This window comes from Kryptolebias marmoratus, linkage group LG8 (genome assembly GCF_001649575.2).
Source record: "Kryptolebias marmoratus isolate JLee-2015 linkage group LG8, ASM164957v2, whole genome shotgun sequence".
In the NCBI taxonomy this organism is placed as follows: domain Eukaryota; kingdom Metazoa; phylum Chordata; class Actinopteri; order Cyprinodontiformes; family Rivulidae; genus Kryptolebias; species Kryptolebias marmoratus.
This window is the reverse complement of record NC_051437.1, coordinates 25,166,024-25,192,524: the sequence shown is the minus strand read 5'-3', so window position 1 is coordinate 25,192,524 and position 26,501 is coordinate 25,166,024. Positions and strand designations below refer to the sequence as shown.

General features: G+C 37.8%; 1 protein-coding gene across 3 annotated transcripts; it reads right to left on the bottom strand.

Moving 5' to 3' along the window:
- On the bottom strand, positions 1–26,358 carry LOC108233164 (potassium voltage-gated channel subfamily KQT member 2-like). 3 transcript variants are annotated; one of them, XM_017411436.3, is made up of 18 exons: positions 25,885–26,358; positions 17,491–17,581; positions 16,868–16,994; positions 15,879–16,054; positions 15,005–15,130; positions 14,740–14,850; positions 14,121–14,216; positions 13,952–14,046; positions 13,337–13,396; positions 12,561–12,590; positions 10,411–10,464; positions 8,797–9,005; positions 6,751–6,798; positions 6,513–6,530; positions 5,630–5,735; positions 4,388–4,519; positions 2,943–3,036; positions 1–2,274 (listed from the first exon to the last, which is right to left on the bottom strand). In XM_017411436.3, the coding sequence occupies exons 1-18, from the start codon at positions 26,181–26,183 to the stop codon at positions 1,423–1,425; spliced, it is 2,724 nt and encodes a 907-aa protein (XP_017266925.1). In that variant the 5' UTR covers positions 26,184–26,358; the 3' UTR covers positions 1–1,422. The 3 variants fall into 3 exon arrangements, with proteins under 3 accessions (XP_017266925.1, XP_024860672.1, XP_017266928.1); XM_025004904.2 differs by lacking the exon at positions 10,411–10,464 and adding an exon at positions 3,836–3,904; XM_017411439.3 differs by lacking the exons at positions 6,513–6,530; positions 6,751–6,798.
- Positions 26,359–26,501: the final 143 nt, after the last annotated feature.

Sequence of the window (26,501 nt, the reverse complement as noted above, 5' to 3'; positions counted from 1 at the left end):
AAAAAGTTTTATTAATGAAGAAGATGAAGGTGCCGTTACATCATGGTGTTGAAGTTAGATGTACTTGTCTGATCTCCAATCAGTTGTTTGGTCATGATGTCAAAGTTAGAGCAGAAATGCCAAAAGGTTGGGGTCATGTTAGTATTAATTAGAACTGGACATGCCTAAACTGGGTAAAATCATCAATGGGTAAATGTCCCGAGGCCACAGAATGTCTTATTTAACCACTTAAGGTCAATCTTCAACTCGTTTATGAAACATTAAAAATAAATGACTGATTTGTGGACTTATAAAATGACTTTCTCTGTGTGAAAATAAGGCAATGTGTGTTAAGGATGGTTCTTGATTGCCCTGTTAGTTTTTTTTTTATTGCATTTCCTCATTTAGTGCAGAGCTGATATACCTACATGAATGATCAACGCACTGCAGGCTAAATACCATCACATCTGGGCAACAAGTCTGAGAGTTCCAACTTCAACAGTGTCTGTTGTGTGATACCAATGCAAAACCCAAGCACTGCATCAAATTTAGCCCCTAATGTTTCTTTACATGTCCAGCATTAAACATGACACATAAATCATGAACATGTTTGCCCAGAAAACATGTCCTGTTAGAATTAGAGAGCTCAGGCAGCATTTACATGCCTCTCAGAAACATTAAAACACTGCAGCTTGAAACCTGTCACGCATGCACGTCATGTTTTATGCACCACTTTGTCTGCCTCTATAGAATAAAAAAAGTACTGGAGTTGACTTTTTGCTGACTTTTTGTTGCCATTTGGTGTATAGCCTGCTCAACACAGTCCTAAAATCAATCATTTATCATGCCATGCAAAGGGGTTCACTGGTTTGTTGTCGTGGACATATCTGTTTTATTTAAGGGGAGTTTTTTGCACGCTGAATTATCAATGTAAGAAGCAAGCCTTTTCTTTTATTTACTCTGCAAGAATCTAACTGATAGCTAAGGGTTTGGCATCATAACACCTCAAGTCATTCAAAGATATAGAGGTTTTCAAGACATTAGGCTAAACAAGTGATAAGATTTTCAAAACTTTGCATTACAAACTCCCACTGTCTTTTTAAGTGGATTTTAAGTTATAAAGGCTTCAAATGCTCATACTATTTGGAATAAAAAGCTAAATGACAATCCACTTTTTTCTACTTATCCAAAAATTTGTAATGTAAAAAGCAAAAAGTAAGGATAGCTTGTAAATTGTTGGTTTATAATCATAAAAGGTGAGAAAACATAAACTTTTTGTTTTTTTATGAGGTCATATTTTTAATTATCTTCTGTATGAATCCGTTTAGCCTAAAATGCTCTGTAATAATGCACAATGAGTTAGTTGGCTAGATGGTCTAATGACGGGTCTCGTGTTGGCACTGGTCTGTCACCACCAGCCTCGACGAAGCAGACCTCCCTGACCTACTTCGTTCCTGGCCATCCCCTCTCCCCACATGAGAGCTCTCCAGTGAAGGACAGAGGTGAAGGAGCGTACAGGTCAGAGTCAGTATCTGATTCCCCTTCAGCTATAAAAGGTCTGACCCTGGCACAGAGTGATGGTCCGGCTCCACCTTCAGGCCCTGTTACACCTGCTAATGAACCTGTAAAGAAAGAAGGCCCGAAGAAGTCCTCCTTGGCCTGAGAGATACTGAAACCACTGAAGGAGCGCTCCAGCTCCTCATGGTCAACGGACGGGATGGAGAGAGACGTGTCGCTCTCTACGGCGGTGGCATCTTGCTGACACCTCTGCCTCCTGCGGTGTCTTCTGCTCTGGGAGCCACTCTCCCTGCAGCTCCCCCCTTGACCAGAGGTGGAACGGTCATGCACTCGAGCAGGTGGAGGAGGAAGACGGAATATGGTGGGCGACTGGTCACCTCCAGCACTGAGTGGCGATGGGGTTTTGGCCACGCTGCTGTCCCAGGCAGGTTGGCTGAGGGGGTGCTTCAGCTGGTGCTGCCAAGACGTAGATGGGCGGCTGTTGCTGCCAGATGGAGTATCCACTGACCTCGCCACAGATTGACCAAGTAAAGGATCTTTCTTTTCCAGAGACTCATCAGAACACAGGGCATCTGCTGAGGATGTCTTCACCTTCTTTTCCTCCTTTACTTCCTCTTCTCCTTCCTTCTCCTCCTTGGTCTCCTCTGGGCTGTGGTAAGGCGGGGCTGGATACGGTTCTTTGGAGTTGAAAAAGGCCTCTGTTTCTGAATGAGTGATGCCCATACGCTGTACGTACACGTTGACCAAGAAATCAAGTTTTCTGTCCATACAAACCACCTACAAGAAGAAAGAAAAACATGCTCAATAGAATTAAAGATCGCAGGCATCCAGTGCTGACTTTCAGCCTTGTGTTTTGAACATAGATTTCTTCAGATTCTTAAAATCTCTTGATTATATTATGAAATGTAGATGATGGGATATTCAAAGTTTTATCAATTTTGTGTTGAGGAACATTATTCTGAAATTGTTTCATACATTTTGGATGTAGATTTTTAACAGACTGGTGAATCTCTGCCCTTTTTTACTTCTGAGAGATTCAGCCTCTCTAACATGTTATTTTCATACCCAGTCCTCTTACTGACCTCTCGCCAGTTCACCTAATTAGTTGCAAAATTCTCTTTCAGCTGTGTCTTATTTGTACCACTTACTTTTACAAGCTTTTGTTGCTCCTGTCCCAACTTTTTCAGATGTATTGATGTCATTAAATTCAAAATTACATTTTTTCCCCAATAAAAACTAATGGTACAATTTCTTAGTTAAAAAAATTGATATGTTTACTTCATTCAATTGTGATTAAAATATGGATTTATGATATTTGCAAACCATTGCACTCAGTTTTTATTTGCATTTTAAACAATGTTCAAACTCTTGAAATTGTGGTTGTAGTTGAACTCATACATATTCTGGTTTTGACCCTGTTGATAACTTAGATTAAACAATCTTACCTGTTTTTCCACTTTGACTAGACGTCCCATCATGCTCTGATCGTCTGCAGCATCCGCATCAACTTTAGGACCTTTACCAACTATCTGGTCAACTCTAGTTTTAATTTAAAAAGAAGTAAGTCTTAGTTATTAAATGAATTATGTATATGCTCTGCCAGAAAACTGTGGATGTTTATCTTAAGAATTTTATAATGCAGAAATGCAGATGAGTCTTACATGAAAACAGATGAGAAATTAAAACACTTAAGATGATGATTTTTCAAAGTCCACATAAATGTGTTTGAAATGACAGCCTTTTGAAAAGTTCTGGTTTCTGGTGAACTGTGTGAATGCATGCATTATGAGACTCAGCAGAAACAAAGCTTGGACTGAGATGTATTTCATCTGGTGCCAAAATGCAACACTTGGCATGCCTTTGTTGTGGTGCTTCATGCTTCATTTCCATCGCATCCTACTGGGGAATCTCTCCCTCTGTCTTTACTATGAGAACAAGCAACTAGCACTTTAAACCCCTGTTGAGTGAGGCCATATGATGAGGCTCATTAATGTAAGCAAACTGCAGGAAATATGTTATGTTTACTTGATCAGTTGTTTTTGGCATTGTCTTGAGGGCAGCTTATGTAAATATACATATGGACTAAGCAAGCACCCTAAATAAGCTATAAAACAGCTGTTTAAAACATGTTCTCCTAATTCTACTGTTCTTTTTTAAACTTTGATTTCATCTGTCAGTATTCTGTTAGCTTAATGAGACAGATCAAGCAGCCCGAGCTCAAAAGGGGTCCATCAGTCAAAATGATGAAGTATGTAACTGCTTCAATATTTCAACTATGATGTCAGGAGAATAATGCTGATAATATGGTCATTCTAAAGGTGCAGTCTATTAACCTAACCTAGGACCTTCAGTGGACTTCTTATGGCGAGGTGTTGTTGGGGGAGGGGGCCCAACAATCATATCTATCCTGGCAAGGCACACAGAGACGATATGAGTGCAATGCAAAATGAATCAAGATGGGAATCACATCAGCTATGAAGAACAACTTCCAATATATTCCATACAACACAGCACATATGGTGAGTCTGACTTGCTTCATGGATGAAAAGTGTATGTATTTCACTGCTGGAATATATTTCTGGTGCATGTTAGACCTTCAGGGCATCAGAATTTGAGGATCCAGATATAACTGGTTTTAAAAAACAGATTGATGTTGAACACATTTGTGAAGGAGTAAACTGTACTGGGATTTTAGATAAAGCTGCTGATACTATACGGAGCTGAATACAACACATGTAGCTGGACAAATGAAACAGGCAAATCAACATGTGTGTATCCACTATGTTAGTGAACAACTGCTATTAATCACAACTGAGTCACTTTTTAAGCACTATTCTACTACTAATAAAATTTTGACATGAAGAAGCTTTAAATGTGAGCATTTACTTGCCTGGACTGCAGGTTTTTAATCCGTGATAGCATGTCCAGATGACCTGCAGAGTACTGTTCAATCACATCCATGACATCATATGGCCGCAAGCTCTCTTTGAACCTCCTCTTTGACACCAAGAACCTCATGACACTGCACAGGACAGGACCTCATTTTTATGCATTCAACACATTAAATTCAAACAAAAATCTAACAACTTTTTTTTTTTTACTTGTTAGAAAAGTACAGATGTGATGTTGCTTTATTGAAGAGTCTCTGAAAGTGTGACAGCAAGCCAACATGTATGTGATCCAGACACTAAAACTGAGTGTTTTCCTTCAGGAACTTTTTGAATGTCTATTTTTAGCTCGTTGTAGCAATTCAGGTCACTAGATGGAAGGAAGAGGACTTCATTATGAATGACCATTATGGAACTGCAAAAGCCAAAATCTTTCCAGCCATCCATTTTTATTACATGCTTTTTTTCAAAATAGTCACAGACAGATTGTAGGGATCCCAAACCCTTCTCAATTTTGTAGCAGGGGCCTCAAATGTGTCTTAAGATTGCAACCGCTGTATTTTGACACCTGCACAAGACCTCTCTTCTGAAAAAACATGAACAGATTTAAAACCATGCCATAATTTTTTTTTTTTTTTTTAAAAACAGGTTCAACTCTGCCTATCTTCATTTCAAAGACGCTGAGATGGATATGATGTGGGTAGAGGCAGACAATTAAATAATGTCCACATCCTAAAGTACAGTTTTGCACGCTGTGAACACATAAACTTATAATGATTTTCAAAAAATTGGTTGAGCAAAACAAACTCACACAGCTCACTGGTCATTTGGTTGCAAACACTCAGAATTCAGTAATACTGCAACGCAAAACTTGCACATTTCGTAACATTGAGTCAAGTTTAAGTCACCAACTAGTCTCCAAATAGTGTCCAAAAGTCGCAGCTCAGTGAGATACTACCTCAGCCAGAACCAGTTGTGCTCACTAACATTTACTGATAAGAATATCTGTACACTTTCTACTAAAAACCCAGGGGTTTCTGTGGAACCTGCAAAAGCTTGAACATGTTAACTATATCCAGTACTAAGTTTGTGTTGCTCTTAAGAAAAATGACCAACTTTAAGTAGTACAGATAAATAGCTCTGCACAATAATAGATTACAGAGTCAAAGAAAGCTACAAAGGCCAACAGTAAGGATCTACGCTGTCATCACTACAAAATAATAATTAAAAGAAAGAATCCTTACCAAACGGCTCTAATTGTAACTTTCAATCCTGGAGGTAATTCTTGGGTGAAAAACTCACAATGGCAGCTCTTATCATCACCCATTTCTTCTCCAGGAAGGCTGGCCTCTGGAGAGGAAAGACAAAGACTTTTATTAGAAATATTTCACTTGTTTCAGACCGACGAGCTTGAACAGTGGAAGCAAAGCAGGGCTGTTACTTTTAACAGTACAGTTATCATGTTGGTTTCAAGTCAGAAAGCCTATCTGTGAGAGCAATGAGCGACCAAAATAAAAAAACCTGTGTAGAGCAGAATTGAAGGATAGTGCTGATGCAATAAAGCTTTACTGAAACCTTTAATGATAAGTTCTCTCTTCCCACCACCAATTATTAAATCGGCATCGTAATTAGCACATTTAGATTAGCCAAAAGGCTTGTGAGTGAATTTTTAAAAGGTGTCAAGACCTGATTACAGAAATAAGCTCAAATCTGGTAGGGAAAGTGAGGTCTTTTCATGCAAAATAAAGCAGGGTTTTGGCTACCTTATATCTGGGTCAGTTTTTGGTTGTCTTGGCACCGCTTGACTTGAACCCACTATTTGCCTAGCCTACTTTTGCTGTAAAAAACAAGCTGTATGATCATTTGTGGGTTGTTTTAAGAGAAATATAAAATAAAATTAATCAAATAATTCCATGCTTGCCCTCAGCTAGACTCATGCTTTACAGCCATCAGTCACAACAGGGAAGAAAAAAAATACATTATAGAAAAAATTATAAAGGGGTTCGTCAAGTCAACAGATTTAGCATGCGGATTTATCAAACCAGGTGAAGCCAACGTGTTTTTTTCTTCTTTATTTTATCAATTCCTTCACAGAAGTCAACCAAAAATATCTTCCCAATGTCTTACTTATTAAACCTTCAATTGCTGCAAAAAGAGAGAGGGGAGAGACATGAAAAAGATTTGTTATGGGTTCTAGTTGAATGACAATGGCAGACAAATCTTAACATGGAAGCAGGTTCGATCCACAAGATCTGGTTCTGTCTTCTGGTTTTTATGCTAACTGTATAGGTTTAAATAACACGGTTAACCAAAAATCTACATATTACAGCTGAAACTGAAGACATGTCATGATAACTTGTCTAACCTGGAGAACTCTTCAGTCCAAAGTCGTCGTCCTGCATTTCAATCAGCACTTTAACATGTCATGAGGTGGAAGAAGAAAAACAGCTAATGAGAACTGGTTCAAATTGTTTTAAAAAAGCCAAAGCAATGATGAAGGACAGAAATATAGCTGTTGATAGTGATACAGTGGCCTGAATGATATATGAATGTACAGTATATGCACTGTATAGCTGCAGTAAATGATGGCCGGACACCTCGACATCCAAACAGGTGGGCCTCTGTTTGTTGTTGAAATGCCTCGGTCTTTGGACACTTGCAGGAGACCCAACTTGGAAATGTTCTCACTCATGACAACTGCTTTATTTACTTGAAAAAGACTACATCTATATGAATTAAGAACTAACCTCCTTCTAAAACACTTAAATGGTAAGTTTTTGATCTGACATGGAATCATGTACTACTCTGTTTCATGTCCTTTACCCACAGTTAAATTACATAAGTAGCCTATAGTATAAAATAAGTTTTATTTTTAAAAATGAAGAACTGAGACCTTTGTTAACACTGGAACTTTATTAAAAAGATTTGCAAAAGTAGCAGCAGCATCATAAACAGTTGTGTATCGCTAAAGCTTGTTGTTGTGTGACTCAAATATTAGAGTTAAAGCATTTTGATGTTTACTTTTATTATGTGAGAGATTCGAATTAATTTTTAAGAATATTTTGGTTTTACACGTAGTTTTGAACATGTTAGAAATCAGGCTTATTTGGATGCTTTCCCAGAATGAATAGGGTCATAAAAAGAGATTAACCAAATTGTGGGAACCTGTTACTTTCTCTGTAAAGTTTCCAAGTTGATGTTTGTTGTAAACAGGCGCTATACACTCACCCACCACTTTATTAGGTAAACCTGTTCAATTGTTTGTTAGCACAACTATTTACACAGCCAATTACAAGCAACTCAATGCATTTATGCATGTAGACGTTCTGAAGCTTAAAACAAGCATCAGAACAGGGAAGAAAGGGGATTTAAGTAACTTTAAATGCAACATGATTGTTGGTCTGAGTATTTCAGAAACTGCTGATCTACTATGATTTTCACACACAACCATCTCTAAGGTTTACAGAAAATGATATGAAAAAGAAGTGAGTGTCATTTGTGTGAACGAAAATGCCTTGTTGATGTCAAAAGAGAATGCACAGACTGGTTCAAGATGATAGAAAGGCAACAGTAGCTCAGGTATCTTCATTACAAACAAGGTCTGCAGAATACCATCTCTGAACTCACAACAACCTTGAAACAGATGGTCTCCTGCAGCAGAAGACCATACCAGGTGCCACTCCTGTCAGCTAAGATCAGGAAACTGAGACTACAATTCACAACATCAGACAATAAGAGATTGGAAAGACATTGTCTGGTTTGATGAGTCTCAATTCCCTGAACTCCAATGGCCTCCATAACCATCAGATATCAGTCCAATACAGCACCTTTTAAATGTGGTGGAAAGGGAGATTCACATCATGGATGTGCAGCAGACAAATCTTCAGTAACTGCGCAATGCTATCATGTCAATATGGACCAGACTCTCTGAGGAATGTTTCCAGTACCTTGTTAGATCTATGCCACAAAGAATTAAAGCAGTTCCGAAGGCAAAAGAGGGTCCAACCCAGTACTAGCAAGGTGTACCTAATAACGTGACCGGTGAGGGTATCTCTATATTGAGTTGACATTTATGTAGGTTAGATGTTGCTTTTAATCTAAATGTGATGCAAAATCCTGTAGCTGGCTTCTTTAGTTTACCACAGAAACATGCAGATTGTGTCCAACCTGTAACTTCATATTAACCTGCCAACTGTACAGTATATTTACAGGGTAGATCAAGTAAAAACAAATTAAGATACATCCCTGAAAACTTCCATATGTAATAATAGAAGCAAAGACCAAAATCCCTGCATATTCACAAAATGTAAAACAAAAATCTGTTAAAACAGTACATAATCTGACTCCTAATGCTGTTTATGTTTTAGTTAGCTTGTGTATTGTGTGGATCTTTCTTTTTTTTATGATTTACCATCTGAGTTTTGGCGTGAGGTGCTGCCCCGGACTTTGAGGGAGTGCTTCTGCCCTCGGTTCTTCTCGTTGAAGCTTCCGCTCTTGGCAAACTTGCTGGGACTTGCCTCGGCTCCATCCTCTGCTGCCCCCGGAGAGAAAGCCTTCCCCTTTACTATGGGAGTTTTGGAAGGACTGGGAAACATCTTGTCCTTTATACTGGCCTTCCGACTACACAGAACGAGCAACAAAAATACAATTTTCATGGATGTGACTTTATTACTGTACTGTATTTTTCACTTGAAGTACTGACTATCTAAAATTAAATGTGTTTAAAGTGTGTAACTTTCAAAATTTGCAGAGTTCAGCTTTGATGTGACTATTTTTCTTACCTCAGAAGAAATTTAAAAAGGTCAAAGTCCTACAGCGGAAGGAGCCATGTCCACATACGAGCATGGTAGAGCATTGAGTGGATCAGGCAAGCAGCAGGAAGCTACAAGCAGGCATGCATGGGAAGCAAAGTGGCACTGTGCATCTCAAAAGGAAGAGCTGTGGTCTCACTCTATGCAAAAAAATGAAAAACATAAAAAAGAAGAACAAAAATCATGCAAAAAAAAATTTACCCTCACAGTATTTGCTCCGACAGAAACTCAGAAATTGTTAGGTACTCAGCATTATGCACCTTTCCTGCTGAACAGAAGTTTACATGGGCTGATTTGGCAAAAAAGGCAGCAAGCAAATTAACTGCATAAAGACGTTACTAAACAGAAATCATAAATCAATGGTGGCAGGGACCTAAACAAAGGAGTAAATCTTCATCTTCCCTGAGAAATAAAAGGAAAAAAGTCTAGGCAGAAAACCTTTTCTGTTGATTTAATTTATACAACTTGTTTAAATTGCTGATAGAACTTAACCCATTTTAATAATGTTTTTGCCCATGTCTGTGTGTGTGTGTTTGTGTGACTGTCTGTTACTAAATATCTCATGAACCACTGGACAAATTTTATTGAAACTTGCATAAAGTAATCTCTGAATATAGATCTATGACTGGCAAACTTTTAGAGTCCACCTGATTCAAGATGGCTACCACAACTAAGCGAGCTTAGCAAACACAAAAATGCCTATAATTCAGTCAGTTTTACAGATTTTAACCTACAATTCTGTTGTGGTAGTAGATGGGTTTTAATAAAAGTTTCAAAAAGTAATCATTGGGTGCTTGTCTACAACTGATTAACATTTGGAGACAATCCACTTCAAGTTTGTTGCCAAAGCTAATCAACATTAGACTAGACAAAAATGGTTTTAACTCATTCAATTTTACAGATATTGAGCTAAAAGTATTGAGTGTTGTTACCAAGAAACATTGTGCATACATTATTTTCAAGTTTTGACCAAAACAGTTACAACTCTGTCATTTCTCAACATAAAATGATCTTAGCCTAAAACTCTGGCATGAAAGGCAACATGTCTATAATTTAAAAATTATTCATTACATCTTGATGTGTTGCTAAAATATATCTTATTTGTGTGACTCCTCTGGTTTTACTTGTGCTTAAAACAAGAAAAAAACAGGAAGGAAAGGAGAGAAACACATAAACTTGCAGTGCAGTTGTTAGTAACTGTGCAGCGACTATACCTAATAGTTCTCGGGCAGCACCCACAAAGTCTGTCTTTGTGTGCATTTTCACTACTGGAGTGGTGGGCAGTAAAGGAGACACAAAAAGATAAATCACAAAAACACAAGTGTGTGCCAATAAAATGATGCCAGTAACACTTTATAGATCATTTGAAATCTGTTTTACAGTCCTGGTATGATTGCATATATATGTCTTTTAAAAGGAAGCTCATAAAATGTTTGCCCAAATTGTTGTTTAGTATTTTTTTAAACAATTTTGCGCATATAAAGTTTACACAAAACAGAAAACTTTCATTTGTGATAAAGTGTTACTGCATTATCAATCATTACACGTGTTTTCTTTACCAAAAACAGTGTTGTAGAAAATCAAGCATGGCTCTTAAAGTGTTCCAAACAAACTTTCCTGAGGTGAACAGCTTGTTGGTGAATATTCAGGGTGACCAGGTGTCCCTTGTTGGACGGGACTGCACAGCATTTTTAGCTCTTGTTGCACATTTTGAGAAGACGTCCCACATTTTGGTGACAACACTGCAGAACTTGTTTTAGCTCCAACAAATGAGAAAAAGCAGAAAAAGCCCTGTTTAAGGTCAGTAAAGAAGCACAAATATGGATCAGGTGCAGATTGATCTAGCACCATTTTAGGAACCCACTTAAACATATTCTTTGCAAAGTCGTGAAGACCAGTCAAAAAAGAAAATCATGAAGAAAAAAAATCAAGATTTGCTCAGTATTTTTCCTCATATTGATTAATGTGTCTTTAATTACAAATTGTGCATCATGTGCGTTTGTTTACCTACAGAAACAGCTGAAATGACTGAAAGATTCTGGGAGAATGTCCTTTAGACAGATGAAACAAAACTGGAACTTTCTGGCAACAAGTCGCATCAGCTCTACGTTCACAGACCCAAAAATAAAACATACGAAGAAAGTGACACAATAACTCAAGTGAAATGTGTAAAAGGCTGGGCTATGTTCTGAGGCTGCGTCTGGCACAGAGTGCCTTGAATTCATGCAGGGTACAAGGAACTCTCAAGACTATCAAGGTTTTCTGGAACAAAGCCCAGTCTCAGTCACAGGTCATGGGTCGTCCAACAGGTTAATGATCAACACACAACTAAAAACACCCAAGAATGGACATATCTGATGCAGCCATCTGACCCCTAATCTATATAAACCCTATTGAACATCTGTAGAAGGCACTGAAACATCTGGAGAAGATCTTCTTCAAACCTGAAACAGCTGGAGCAGTTTTTTCATGAGAAGTGGGTCAAAATATTTGTGGACAGATGCAGAAATCTCAGAGAGAGTTACAGAAATCACTTGGTTCCCTCAAAAGATGCAACAAAATATTAGGTTAAGAGTACCGTCCCCTTTGTCAAGACCAGTTTCATTAGTTTCCTGTTGAACTAAAATTGATTTTCATTAGTTGATCTTTTTTTTTTTTACTTATTTTACTTTTGACAGTTTCAAATTATTTTTGTGACTCTTGTTGGTCTTTTTTTTTTTGACAAAAGTGTTCAAACTAATTTTTCTGGGTTTGTAGTTCCAGATAGCCTTCATTATGTTAGATTTCATACTTTGCAACAAGTAGATTTAAATTACAACTTCCAATGTGCAGATTTCATTTTAAAATGATGCAAACTACAGCACAGGGAAACAAAATACAGTTTCAACCAAGTCTACTTCAGTTGAAAACAACAACAACGAAAAGATAAACTGTTAAATTAGCAGCAGATGAAATAACCAGCATTACATGCTTAGTTTATTAAGCGTGCTTTGTTTTAAATTTAGTCAATCTGTTGATTTTAGACTTTTTTATCAGTATCATGTCCCACATGGACACACTCTTCCTCCCACAGTTGACTGGTTGGGATCTGGTCACCCAGTGAATATTTAGTACAGCTGCCAGTTTGGGAGTGAAGCCAAAGTGAGCTGATCTTTGTGCAAGTGAGCAAATGCATCATGATCATTCTTGAAGGAGGTACTTTCACTCAGCCACGACCATGTCTGCAACACACAAACCCATGCTCTCTCTCTCTCACACACACACACACACACACTCCCTCAAGAAGAGTGGCTCAGCAGCAGCTAAGAGCAAAATTGAAGAGAAGCCAAAGAAAGATGAGAAGAGATATAAAGCAGTCACAGACCTGGGAGAGGTTTCTGCCTGCGAGTCCTTCCTGTGAGAAGAAAAGACAGAAGATGTTACACAGTGCGAGTTAGCATCAGAGGATAGTCCTGGTGATTAAACAGTATCATTCAAACAGTTATGGTTGAGATTCTGCAGCACTAAGAACGAAAAACAAATAAGACAAGCAAAATATATTAGAAATTTAAACGAGACAAAAATGAATGAATAAAATAACGACCTATTTCCAGCATTTAAGTCACAAGATGTCGGTTTGTGGGAAAATAGAAATCTGTGTTCAAGAATATTACCACCTGGGGGCAGCAGCAGTTATAAAATTAACAGAAAACATTTACCCCATTACATATTTCCTGGTTAGGGACTAATATTTACCACTGAGCAACATTCATTTCAAATCAGCTGTATGTGTCTAAAAAATAGCCAATATTCAGTTTCTTTTAACTCTTTTTACTTTTGTTTTTGATCTAAGTGGTGCTGGAGGGAGCAGCTGAGGTCTGTGTCCTTTTTAATCTGTACTTTTATTTTCTATTATATTCTAATATTAACTTGTCGGACCAAACAAATTATTTGATCATTTCCATTTGTTCTGTGACACCAGCCATTTGATGGATTACAAATGTGTGTTAGTTTGTTACAAAGTGTTATCAAATTTCATTCAGTTATTTATTATCTGTAAAATACGATATTTAGTTCAATCTGGACGTTGATAACTGTCACAGCTATCTACACCTTTGAATCTTTATCATGACATTTTTGCTCTTATTATCATCTTCATACCTGAATGACTTGCTCTTCAGGTTCCTCAACAGGTCCAGCTGATTCAGAGGTGGAATAATTCTGGGAAAAGACAAATAGATTTTTCTCATTCTGTCAAGCCGGTTTTATCTACCTGAAAGGTCAAAGCTTGCCTTCGGCTCCTTTAAAGCTAATCTCATCTGGTTTGACAGATATCTGTTCTGATGGCTTTCAACTTTTCTCCTCAAATTACATCTGGAGTAAAATGGAACACCCACAGCTTTTAAGTAGAGATATTCAAATGATTGAAATTATGCTTGAAAGGAGAATGTGATTTGTGAAAGCTAAGTTGAAAGGGTTTTTTGTTGATTCAGGACTGAACATAAGTGGTTAATTCTTCAAACTGACAAAAGGGAAGCATGGACCTTTGAACTGTATTTCAAAGACATGAAGTGTCTCTGCCAGAGCTCATCTTCTGCAGATTGTCAAACGTTACATCAGAGCGTAATTACTCACAGACGCTGCAGCTGATTCAACACAAAAATACCTCTTCGTAATACAATCGTAAGATGATAGGTTTCACTTTTCTTCCAATTTTATCATAGCTGGCAAATTTGATATGGGGGAAAAAAATATATTTTACTGAAAATCAGTCACCTGTACATTGGAACCGCCACAGTCTGCTCATAAAAATCCCAAGTGCTCAGCAGGTCTGTACGGGAAAGGTTGGTAGCATAAAACCTCCAAGCAGCCTGAAGGGAAAAATACAAATCAGAATTTGGTGTTTATATAATGTTATATGATTCAGTTGTTCTGAGACAGATACCTGGATGAGGCCGGCTGCAGGGTTACGTCTCTTCTCAAAATGTTTCTGCCTGTGCTGCTCCTGGACTTTGAGGGCAAAGCCAGAACCTAAGATGCCCTAAATTAAAAAAAAGAGGAAGTCCATGTTTATTTGGGAGAAAAAAGAATAATACAATCTGAGATAACCAGTTAGGTCCTGCTTGTAAATGTTATCAGCTGTCTAAAAGATACCTCCGGGATCGGACAAATGGAAGAAACATTTACCTGAAGTGAATCGGGGTTTCTGGGGTGCAGGTATTTGGCAGTTTAAAATACCCTAAACGTAGGTATATTGTCCCTTCTCAAAGGATTTATATTCAATGTCTTTCTGACACCACAAACACTGACCTTTAAAAACTGGCAAGAAAAGTTTGGGCTGACTTTAAAATATCCCACAAACCAGTGAACAATTTTTAATGAAACTTTCAGAAAGCAATAGGAAATTCCATGAAAGTGCTCCAGACAGAAGTGGATGTAATGTTTCCAAGGAAGGTATGCTGTAGCATCGAGGATAAGCACTTAACAATCATCCTCATCAGCTATTTAAAAGCCTTTTTAACAGCACACAGTTTAAAGAATTCCTAACAACCCAATACACTCACAGCAGGAAGTGCAAAGAAAGCCACGCCGATCATACTGAACGCAGCTCCGAGCATGCGTCCATTCCATGTTTTGGGAACTTTATCGCCATAACCGATGGTGGTGAGCGTGATCTGGTGAAAGAAGTAAAAACCTCTGTAATTTTTTTTATTTGACTGCAGCAGTAGAACAGTAAACAGTGTAGGGCTACAGTGAATAAAACGAGCATCTCAAAACTCTTAGATGGAAAGAGAATACAGTTGATCCTTGAGGCGGTTTAAGTCTTACCAGTCCCCACCAAAGAGCATCAGCATATGTCTCAAACTCTTCATTTGACTCCTTTTCCACAGAATAGACCAAGAAAGAAGCCAAGATGAGGCACAGAAAGCCAATATACCAGGCTGTGATGAGCTCCTGCAGGGAAAAACAATACAGTGAGCATCAGGGAATCTAAAGTAATAAGGGGCTATCAAGGGTGCCTCGCAAAGATGGCAATGTAGCCTCTGCTGACTTGTAAAAACAACCATCCCGTAATAATATTAGACATCAGCTTGTGAGCCACATGCTCTGTGTGTTGTTTGATAAACCTCTTTATTTCCCTCGGCCCCAAATATGCTGCAGACTTCCTGTCCCTCCCTGTAAAATCACATACAAACATGCATGTACAATAAAGTTGTCCACGCCTTTTTATTGCAAGCAAATAATCTAATTTCAAAGCTCATCAAACTAAAACTGAAGGAAATGTTTCCTCTCCATGGCGGGACTCGATCTGTTACAATAAAAACAAATGACTGCAGTAGTTTTAACTTTAACTGTGTGTATAAATGTCAACACACAGTTAAACAGTCAGCTCGTATCCCATTTCATTTTGACTTAGGAACCTAATTTTCTTTATTATGTGACTTTGTTTGTTGTATAATACTGGAATAAAGTCAAGCTCATTATTTTTCACAGTGCAGATCTTCTCTGTAACCATTGTGGCATTTCCTCACTTAATGCAGAGCCATCAAAATCTCCATGATGCTGCTACAGAGGATCCAATGAGAAAGGAAGTCTTTATTTTGGTTTTGTGTCCTTCGTGCATCATAACTTTTGATCAAATCACTCTCTGATCAAACCTCTGATACATAAACTGAGAAGTGAAATAAGTGTCTTTTATCACCTTGCTGTGGGCATAAACTACAGATCCCAACAGTTTCCAGGTGCCTCCACGGCGGTCCATACGCAGCATGCGCAGGATCTGCAGGAATCTCAAACTTCTGATGGCCGAAGTGGCAAAAACATTCCCCTGAGATCCTGCTGCCAGTACAGACACTGAAGCGATCAGCACCATAATGTCTGGAGAGACAGGCAGAACACAATATCTGAATACAGAAACACATAAAAACTGGGGATATTTTATTCCAAATCCTATCAAATTAACTAAAAGTTACTCTGAACATTCTGAATACTTTTTTTAAGTCAACATTGTACACTTAAAGGTTTCTATGGAAACCATTTCCAACACTTTTATTTTAAAATAAAATTTTAATTCATATTCACAATACAATATCTCAAATAACTTATGACTTAGCATCAAACACTTAGGAGATACTATCTTGTAATTATGAGATAATATCTTGCAATAATGGCTTAGTGTCTCATAAACATCACTTTTTATTAGGACTTTCCATCCCAAAATCCCAAGATAATAAGATGTTAAGTCAAAAAATTGAGTTTCTTATAATTATGTGAAGCTAATTCCTAATTTTGAGATAGTATTGCACAATTATGAGAATATGAAATGCTAAGTCATACAAGAGAAGGTTACACTCTGAACAGACATTATCTTTATTATTTATATGGACATGTTTTCAGAGATATTCTGACCCACAGCAGCTTCTCAGGGTCATTGTGACAAAACCACTCTAATCATGACACATTAGTTCCAAATTTAAACTCAACAGCATAAGTCATATTTTGAGAAAGTATCTCATAATTGTGACTTAAAAGATCTTTGTTTTTTCTTCAGAGTGGTGGAAATGGGCTTTCATACTTTTCATGTATGAAAGGGAAATGAAGGGGAAAAAACAGCCACGTTTCTGTCCTCTCAAAAGAACAGGGTAAAAGAAATGACAGCCAACAAAACACAACCCAGACCTGTTTTCTCACCTATGACACAGAAAGGCTTTCTGGCAAATTTTAGCCTCCCCCTCCATCCTCTGTAACGACAGCAGCAGCCAGCAGCCCATATCCGCACAATGTACTCCACTCCAAACACCACGATGGTCACAATTTCCTGCAGAACAAATCAAAACTGTGGAGCTAAGTTGGTGAAGCTGATTTGAAGGTTGTAGAGAAGAAGTTTTCAAAGACACAGCTTCCTGAGGGAGGCCTTTAAAAAGTTTTAGGGTCAATTTAGAGCAAGTTATTATAATAGTGAATACTTTGTAAAATACACTTAATGTCTGTGATTTAGTTGAAGAGCTACATAAAACCACTTTACCCATTTCCCAAGGCTCAAAAACTAATACAGTAAATTATCTTGCACCACCTTTGATAAATGTATTTTTTGTGGTCAGATATGCATCAATCAGATTTATAGGGGTGTATTGGCTTGTCTGCTCGGTGAGCGTCTATGGGATCAAATAACATAATCAACATCCTGTAAGTGGGGGGGCTGAGGAGTGTGCAAGGAGGCAGCTTTTAACAAGATTTGTTTGAGTGGTAGCCTACATTCTCAGACCTTGAAGACTCCTGGAGCAGATGGTTAAAACGCATAAAATTGTACTTACCAAGATGTACAAGGCGTTCTCTGACTTGTCTTTGTGCTCTTTGATGGTAGCAAAGACTGAGAGTATAAGACAGGAGAAGACCAAGAAGAAGCTGGAAGATATGAGACAAAGTTTTTATCTCTAGTGAGTCACTGTTAAACTGGTCAAATCATGAATTGTACAGAATTGAGAAGTCTTACATAGGATCTACTGCAAAGTTTTTAATGAGAAAAATACATATACAGCTCATGTAATGTCAGGAAAAATGGAACCTTTTGACAATTACTATGATAGTCAGTCAAAACACAGATTGATGCCAAGCTAGTGGCATCAAGCTTGTCAAAACATTTGTCAGTTTATCAATCAGAACCCACTGAGAACAACTCCTTTAACAATTCCTACTAAGACAGTTACATGACTGCATACAAGTACATTGTAAATCTATCAGACAACTGTAGACAGAGAAGAAAGCTTTTCCTTTACCTAATGAATTAATTTTATCAATGTAATTTAATGTGTGGCTCATGAACATGTGTGAGCACATGCATCAAATGAGTTGTTAGTGTTTAGTGGGTTCTCACCATTAGCTGAAATAGCCACCAACCTGTGTCTGAGTGCAGAAGCTCATCAAGCAAAGTGAAAGTATTGTTAGAAAACGCTCTAAACCACTGTTTGTAGAAGCCATTAGCAGTAATGATGGTTATCTTTGTATGACATGAGCAGGAGAAGCTGTCAACCATTTCTGCAGGACTGAATCTGCAGCCCAGCTGCCTTCACTCAGTCCTCCTCATTCCCAGTACTTTTACTCCAGGTCTTCACTTATTCATCAGTCTGTCACACTGTATGCTTGCCTGCCTGTTCCCTGGGTGCTCCTTGTTCCTTGGTTTTCTTTTGTGTTTGCTGTGCTTCCCATTTGTTTTTTTATTTTGTTATTAAATTCCTTATTTTTGTTCACTGTCTTTGTATTCAAGTCTGCATCTTTGCTAATGTTACCATTCCATGACAGATTCTATAACTGCTTGTTAAAACTGTTTAATACACTATAATTTCTGATGTGTTTATTCATATATCAAATCAGTCAGCTCATTCAGGAGATGGGTGCAATGACTTTTGTTTTTTGTAACTTTTGTACTTTTCAAAAAATATTTCACTTTATTTACAATCATTTTTCCCATAAAAATACATTAAGATCTCTTTAGTTTCTTCAAAAACATTGTTCTCTTTGAAATCTGCTTTAGTATGCTTCTTCTTATGTTTTTAGTTTTTACTCCTTATGCTGTTTTACACCTATTATCTTTTAGCTGTCAGTTAGCTCCTTTGACCTACCGTTCTGCTCCTTTTAGCTTCTGTTCTTTCTGTTTCACAACTAAGTTTCAGCTTCTTCAGCAAATTTCATTCAGCACTCAGTATTTACACTGCATTTTCGCAGACAATGCATTTCCTCTAGTTTTTTTCTGTTGTTTGGTGAATTTGGTGCTTTCTAATCTGCAAATCTCTCAAGATTTCTGCTATTTCGAACTTTTATTACACATTGTAAGCAAGAGGCAGTTTTTGTCCAGTCAGACACTTCACACCTTGCCACTCCCAATGTTCAAATTTATCACTTTGACTTATTAACCCACTACCTAAAGAGCAGCATTGCTTGTGCGCAGTGGTATCACTGCTCAGAGATTGCAGTTCTGCATTATTTGATATCTTAAATAAATGTGGTCTTGTTATGCAGATATCGGTGATGTTATCAAGGTAGAAATTTCAGAACATCAGGGAAAGCCAACAAGAAATAATCTGAAACCCAAAACTTATAGGCTTCTGTAGTTACAGAAATAAAATGACTTGAAATGTTGTGGACAGAGAGGCTAGCTGGCTAAAAGTCTAATTGAAGAGCTTTCCTGACTCGATCTCGCCAAACTCATCAGCTCTGACTAATGAGGGTACTTGCTGTGATAAAGGACAGGGACAGAATTTGCCTCCTGAAGCAGTCAAACAATTAACTCCTCCAGATATTCAACTATCCATCAATTAAGCATCAGCCGGGTGAAGCTCCTAAAGATTTGTTTGTGCCTCTGCATTATCGAGTCAGAAGCATGGTCAAATATTTAAAGACCTGTTTTGGTTATCAGAATTTTCTTCTTGCAGAAAGTGAGAAGATTTGTATTTTTTTATGGATAGAAATAAAATAATACAGCCTCCAAATAGTCCATCAGAAACAGGACTAAGGAGTTTTGGTTAAAGCAAAACAACCCCATATTTTGTTTATACCATTAGCTTTTTTAATGGATTAATGAACAAAAACTAAAATTATTTTTTTTGTTGTTATTTAGGGTAGCTGTTTGATCTCTTGTAATTGTGTCTCCCTCTGCCTGTGAGCCCAGATAAATAAAATAATTTAGATACATTAGCAGTTAATATTTTACACTCACACGCCTGGTTTGGGGGGCTGCAGTAAATTAGTGGTCAGTGCCACTGTCTTGTAATCCTGAGGCTAAAGGTTTGAGTCCAGGTTGTGGCAGGAAAGACATCTGGAGTAAAATAATTGCCAAATTGTTCATGCGAGTTTGCTCAAGTGACAACCCCTGAAGAAGAGAGCAGCCGAAAGAACTTACTTTTACGCCTGATCAGTACAGTTAGACTGTCAAGTTGGGGTTCTCTGTAAAATGTATAAACCAGAATGCATGAGTTTGAAAATCACTATAACTGCACATACTGTATATTGTAAAATAGCAGCCTAAAAGATAATTTATTGATTGTTCAAGTAATGTTGTTGTTTTCTTTGAAAATGTAGATGTATGCTTTAAATTTGATGCCCTCCAAAAGTAGAGATCATCGTTATGCTGAGAAATGATAGACTAATAGATATTTTGGTCAAACCTTGAAAATAGGGTTAATATCTCATGGGATATCAACCATGATCTGTCAGCACATAGAGTAAATGACTGTCAGCTACTTCTACAACAGATTTTATCACAATATCTGTAAAATTCACTGAGGTATAGCCATTTTTGTTGAGGCTAAGGTTGATTAGCTGTGACAGCCAACTTGAATTGGGTCGACTCCAGAAGTTAATCAACTGTAGAAATACAGCCAATAATTACTCTGAGAGTTTCATTGAAATCCGTCCAGCGGTCCATGAGATATTTTGCCAACAGATGAACAAGAATGACTCCAACAGGTAATGCCAAGTTTTTAAGCAAAGATGTTGTGTTTAAATTATGTTGTGTCTCTACAATCTCTAAAATTTTAGCTCAATATCCAGAAAACTGTCTGAATTATAACCATGTCTGTTTCCTAAGGTTGACCTCACACTTTAATCAGCTGTAGATGTCCATCCAATAATTACTCTTTGAAATTTTCATTAAGCTCCATCCAGTGGTTCATGAGATCTTGTTAAAAGACAGATACACAAACACACACACACACACACACACACACACTGGCAAAACCCGCCCTCAGGCGATAATTTAACTAAACTAAAAATAATTTGAGAATTTTATCATCTATGAAACTGAAAGATTCTGTCCATATGTTGAAATCTGAAACCAATACTAAATGACAAACACTTTCAGTCCGTCCGGCAGATATGTAATGAAACAACCTAAAACTTTTAATCTAAATACAAATGAGTTGCTACTTTTTCTGGACCTTATTGTATTCAAGACAATAAGAATGAATTTAAAGTATTTAGGTCTGTTGGAAGAACTCATAGATCGTTATCCTGTGGTGTTTGCAAAGATGGGATGAATGAACCTCAGATAAAGTAGGTTTCTACTTCTGTAACCCTGTAGTGCAGCACAGACATGAGCACGCTCCTCGCCACAAAGCTCTATTTTTATATGCCATCTCTGGGACCACATTCCCAATAAACCCCCCTAAGAGGATAAATTTTATTCCTTTATGCAGATGAACAGTCAGATGCAACATCTACTTGTTGCCACAAAGGTCCAGAGAAGCAGGGGGACCGTAGATCACTCAAGCTGTCGTTACAAGCAGAAAAACTTGCATTTTCCTCTGGGCTGCAAGTAAAGAAACATTGATTTGTCCCGCTCAGCACAACTTTGCCTACCCAGACGTACTCATCACGCTAAATTTAGCCTGTGACAAACGAAGCGAGAACAAATAAAGAAGAAAATATTTTTACTGAGCGAAGAGTGGCTGCAGCAGCAGTGTGTGGTCAGCTCTGAGGGAGCTTTAGAGCTACTCATTGCAATGTCATGAAGACTGGTAAAAGAAATCCATAAAGTAAGAAACAAAATCCACCCATTTTTTATTCCTCATATCAATGATTATTGCATGCTTAAAATAGAAAACTTGTGAACAGCTGCCATCAACCAAGTTTATTGAGTTAAGTATAAAGAAATTAGTGCTTTGTTCACACTAAATGCATACCCACATTTCAGAAATACATATCAGTTTATCTGGAAAACTACAGGAGAGAATTCTTTCTAACTCCATCATTTGATATAGTTAAGGATTACCTTTTTAATGTTTGATTTCACACTTAGCAACGACTACCTTTAAGGAAGCAAAATAGAATTTTCTGAGACACTTATCCACCAGACTGTTACTCAATGAGCATCAGCTTAAAACTTTTACATTATTTGTTGTAACAACCATGTTTTACTGTTACCAAATTATCTCTTAATAAAACATTTAAAAAGCAGTCTATAGATGTTAGTCAGATTTATTGGTACCAAGCTAAAGTTTGATGTGGTAGTAGCTCAGAATCAGCATCAGTACATACTCTGAGCACAAACAAATCTGAGATCTCAAGTTTAACTAAAACAAATAATTCCATCCCTTCTCAACATAAAGATGATCTTTATCTAAAACTCTGGCATGAAGGTGAAATTCATTCCCTCAAGGTATGCCTGGGTTTTCTTTTTTTTTTTTAGAATTTCGAACAGCAGAACAAATTTCTAGAGTTCCTCCCAGCAGGTTGTTCCTCTCCTGAAACGAGGCACTCAGTCACATCTCTGGAGCCTGGCAGCCAACATCTGTCTGCTGCGATGTCCTTGACTCATTTCTTACCCAAGTTTCTTCTGGGATTTTTTTTTTGGATTTTTTTTTTCCAACATGCCAGCTCAGCAAAATAGTGTATAACTGGATCATGAACTCAATCTGTCTTCCAGAATCACTTAACAAAACTTCGTTTCACTGATTGATCACCAGCTGCAGTCTTTGTTCACTCTCCTCTCCTCGTGGTCTTTTTCATATTGTTCGTCTGTTCAGCTTTAGTGTAGATTTTGCTGTTGTGCTGTAAAGTAATTCAGGGAGTTATCAGAGCCTTTTGCAACCGAGTTCCATTTAAAAAGCTTAAATGTTTTAAATCCAGAGGAAAGTCCTCAAAATGATGTTGGACCAGAGAAAGAACTGAGCCTCAGTCTTAATCAGTTATTGAAGACAAAATGAGAAGAAAAGTTCCATAAATTGATTTTTCACACACATTTAAATCTGACTATGCAACAAAACACTCGTCTACATTTCCGGATCAAACCCACAAAAAGTCTCTTTTCCGCAGTTCAAAGTGTCACTATCAGTGTCACTTATCAGAGATAAAAACAAAAAAAAACAACAACAAAACAGATTGAAGCAGGCAGGGAAACATGACTGATTTAATCACATGATAGCTTTATAAATCATCAGACCAGAAGCAAAAAGCAGTAAGATAAAGTGAAAGAAGTGTGACTAGAAATAATGGATAAACACACAAATGGAGTAAATGGAGCCTTGATTGCTCTGTGAAAAGATTTGTTTTGCAGTAAAGATGAGATTCTCAGTCATTTTATATCTTTTTATGACTCAAAACCTGTTTTAATAAAATCACAATGTATAGAAAAAAACTAAACAAATAATAAAAAAGTCACAATTAAAAGGTCTGACCTGCTGGTATCAAAAACATGAAGGTGTGTGTGTGCACTTAAATGTGTATGTTTGTATATATACACATGTATGAATGTGTATATGTTTGAAAATATATGTATGTAGTGTATTTGTATACATGTACAATGTATTTATGTATTTGTGTGAATATGTCTGTGAACGTAAGCGTCTATGCTTGTAAAAAAAATTACATCTATGTTTAATAGTATACCTTTTATACAGCATGTCGTATATCTATAAGTATCATATGAAGTTATACATGTGTATATGCGCGTGTGTACATGTAAATATATGTAAAAATGACACTGTTCCAAACAATGTGCCAAATTTATATAAAGGACGAAAGGAAATCAACTCATATTGACTACTGAATAATGGGAAAGGGGTAGGGGTGGGGCTATATATTTAAAAAGCTTTTTCTGGCTCCTTCTGAACAGGAGAAGATGATATTTTAGTTTAAAAATATTATTTTGTGAGTCATTTTTATGAATTCATATATTCAACAAAAAACATTCATTCAAAAACAAAACTGGAGGCTAACCTCCCAAAGAGTAAAATAAATAGTGAATTAGCTTTTGCTGGCTGCTATAGTATTCAGTTAATATTTCAGAGGTAAGAGTGTGTTTTGACATTAAAACACAGGCTGACTTCTGTGGGTGATTCCAGGGGAGTCAGTGTGCTGCTCACAGTGAACTCCTTAATGCTGCGGCCATTTCTCCTCCTCTCTAACATACATGCAGCTCTGAAGTGGAAGGAGTCAGGCATCACCGAAGGGCACTTTGGAACTAATTCACTAACATTTCCAAATGAAAAAATCTGTGGACTGTGACTTGTGCAAATATTTTACTGATTTAGGCTATAACTCAGTCTATTTTACACATATTGGCCTAAAATTTGGTGTGGTAGTATCTGAGACTGATCCCTAACATATAATCTGAGGGCTAATAGTACAAGATCTTTGCTTAAAATTGTTGCTAACAATTAATTTGAGTCTACTCTGTTTGTCTGGTAGGAACATATCTCCTGAACCACCAGATGGATTTTAATGAAACTCTCAAGAAATAATTATTAGATGTACGTCTACAACAGATTAACCTTTGGAGTCCATTCAATTCAAATTGGCCACAACAGTCAACTGACCTTAGAAAACACAAGAAACAGCTATAATTCAGTCAGGTTTTCAGATTATTAGCTAAAATCTGGTGTGATTGTAGCTGAGACCCATTCACAACACAGACACCATATGCCACTCATTGCACAAAGCTTTGCTTAAGACTTTAGCATCAACTGTTGGAGTCAACCCTGTTTGTCTTTTAGCAAAATATCTCATGAACTACATGCTTGTGTAGATTCTCAGTCATCCAGGACATGGTAAATCCAAAAAAAGGTTAAAAAAAGCTGTTAAAACTCAACTCCACAATCAAAGGACATAGAGCAGCCAGAGTGGCCCATCGGTGAGTCGGACAAACAAGGACCCTAATGAGCCTCTATTGTTAGGAGAGTGAGAACAATTTGCAAGCAATCCAGCTTACATCACATCTCAACTTTAAAAGCTGAACTCCACACTCTCTATTTCAGAATAGAGAAAGCTCCTCGGATGAGAAGCGAAACGTCTTCAACTACAGAATAGAAGTCCAGTTGTTTTTGTTTTTTAACCTTTTTTGAATTTACCATGGCCTGGATGACTGAGAATCTACACCAGCATTGTTCTCTAAAATGCCTTTTTAGCTTTTAGCTTGCTAATTTTAGCTTTTACCCACAGAGTTGCTAAATTTTGCTTTTGGTAACTCTTTTTTTTTATTGTAGCAATTTTACCTAATTGTAGCTTTAATAAGATACAGTTTCGCTACTTGTGGCTTTTTAGATCGTTTTTGTCTAATTTTACCTTTACATTCTGATTTAAGTAATTATAGCTTTTAGCTACTGTTTTGCTGGTTTAAATTGTCCTGCTTCTTTTATCTTTTACAACTCGATTAACAATTCAATCTGCAACAAATTTTAGCAAATTCATTCAGCACTCTGTATTTGCACAGAAAAACAATTTCTCCAGTTTATATCTAGCATCCTGTTGTTTGATGGTTTGTGACTTTCCCTGATCCAAAGTCAGACCTGCTGGTTTCTGTCAGTAAAGAGCAAATATTTGATTGCACATGCAGGCTTCAGCTGTATAAATGTGGAGTCATCACTGTGCAGAGCCAGACTGCAATGTTGGACTAATTAGTGGAAGTAGAGAGTCGGTCGGGCCGGAGCTGTCCACACATCCTGGTGCTGAAACCATCAGCGAAAACCAGCGCGAACACGTGCCATAAAGACATGAAACCCACCAAGTCACATCAGTGTGTAAAAGGGAATGTTCTGAGTTACAGCAGAGTTAATGCAGGTTTCTCATGGTTTCCTATGTGCCGTTTAAACACATGCAGAACCAAACACACAAAACTCCATACAGGTCCTTCTAAAATCATGACACAGCAGGTGAAGAGACAAAACAGGCCGTAATGATCGAGTCAGAATGCCGATAGGAACCTGGGAGGCACTTACACATAAGCGTGGTAGATGAACGCCCATCCCCGCGGTCTCTCCAGCGCGTTGTAGAGGAAATTCTGGAGCTTCCGATAGCTGGCATTTTTCTTCGACGGTCTGGGTCTCCCGCAGGAGATGCTGGACCTGGGTCTGCTGAGGATGCTGCTCCGCTTTGAGCTCTCCGAGCCCGCAATGAGCAGCGCCCCGTCCCTGGTGGATTCGGGAGCGCCAGGGTCCAAGCCGACGAACCCGACTTTGTGCTTCTTCTCCCCGGCTTGAGTTGGGTAAACCCCGCCGTTGAGAGATTTCTGCACCATTCTAAAGTGGAGGCGGCTCTGAGGAGGATTTGGCCGTGCCCTTGCCGCGGGGATGCATCACCGGTGCTGAGGGGTGTGTGTGTGTGCGTGTGTGTGTGTGCTGCTGGTGAATGCAGTCGGTCCCTGTAGAAAAACCCTCTATTGCAACAACCGTGCGAAAATGCACAGCGTATCCTGTCTGCTTATCCCCTTCCGGCCATCTGACAGGCACAGCAGGCAGGGATGCAAATAAATAACACCACAATCTAATCGCTTTGGGCATCAGCAAATTAGAGGCAACCTGCAAGCATTTAGGCTGAATTAAAACGTAAAACTCAT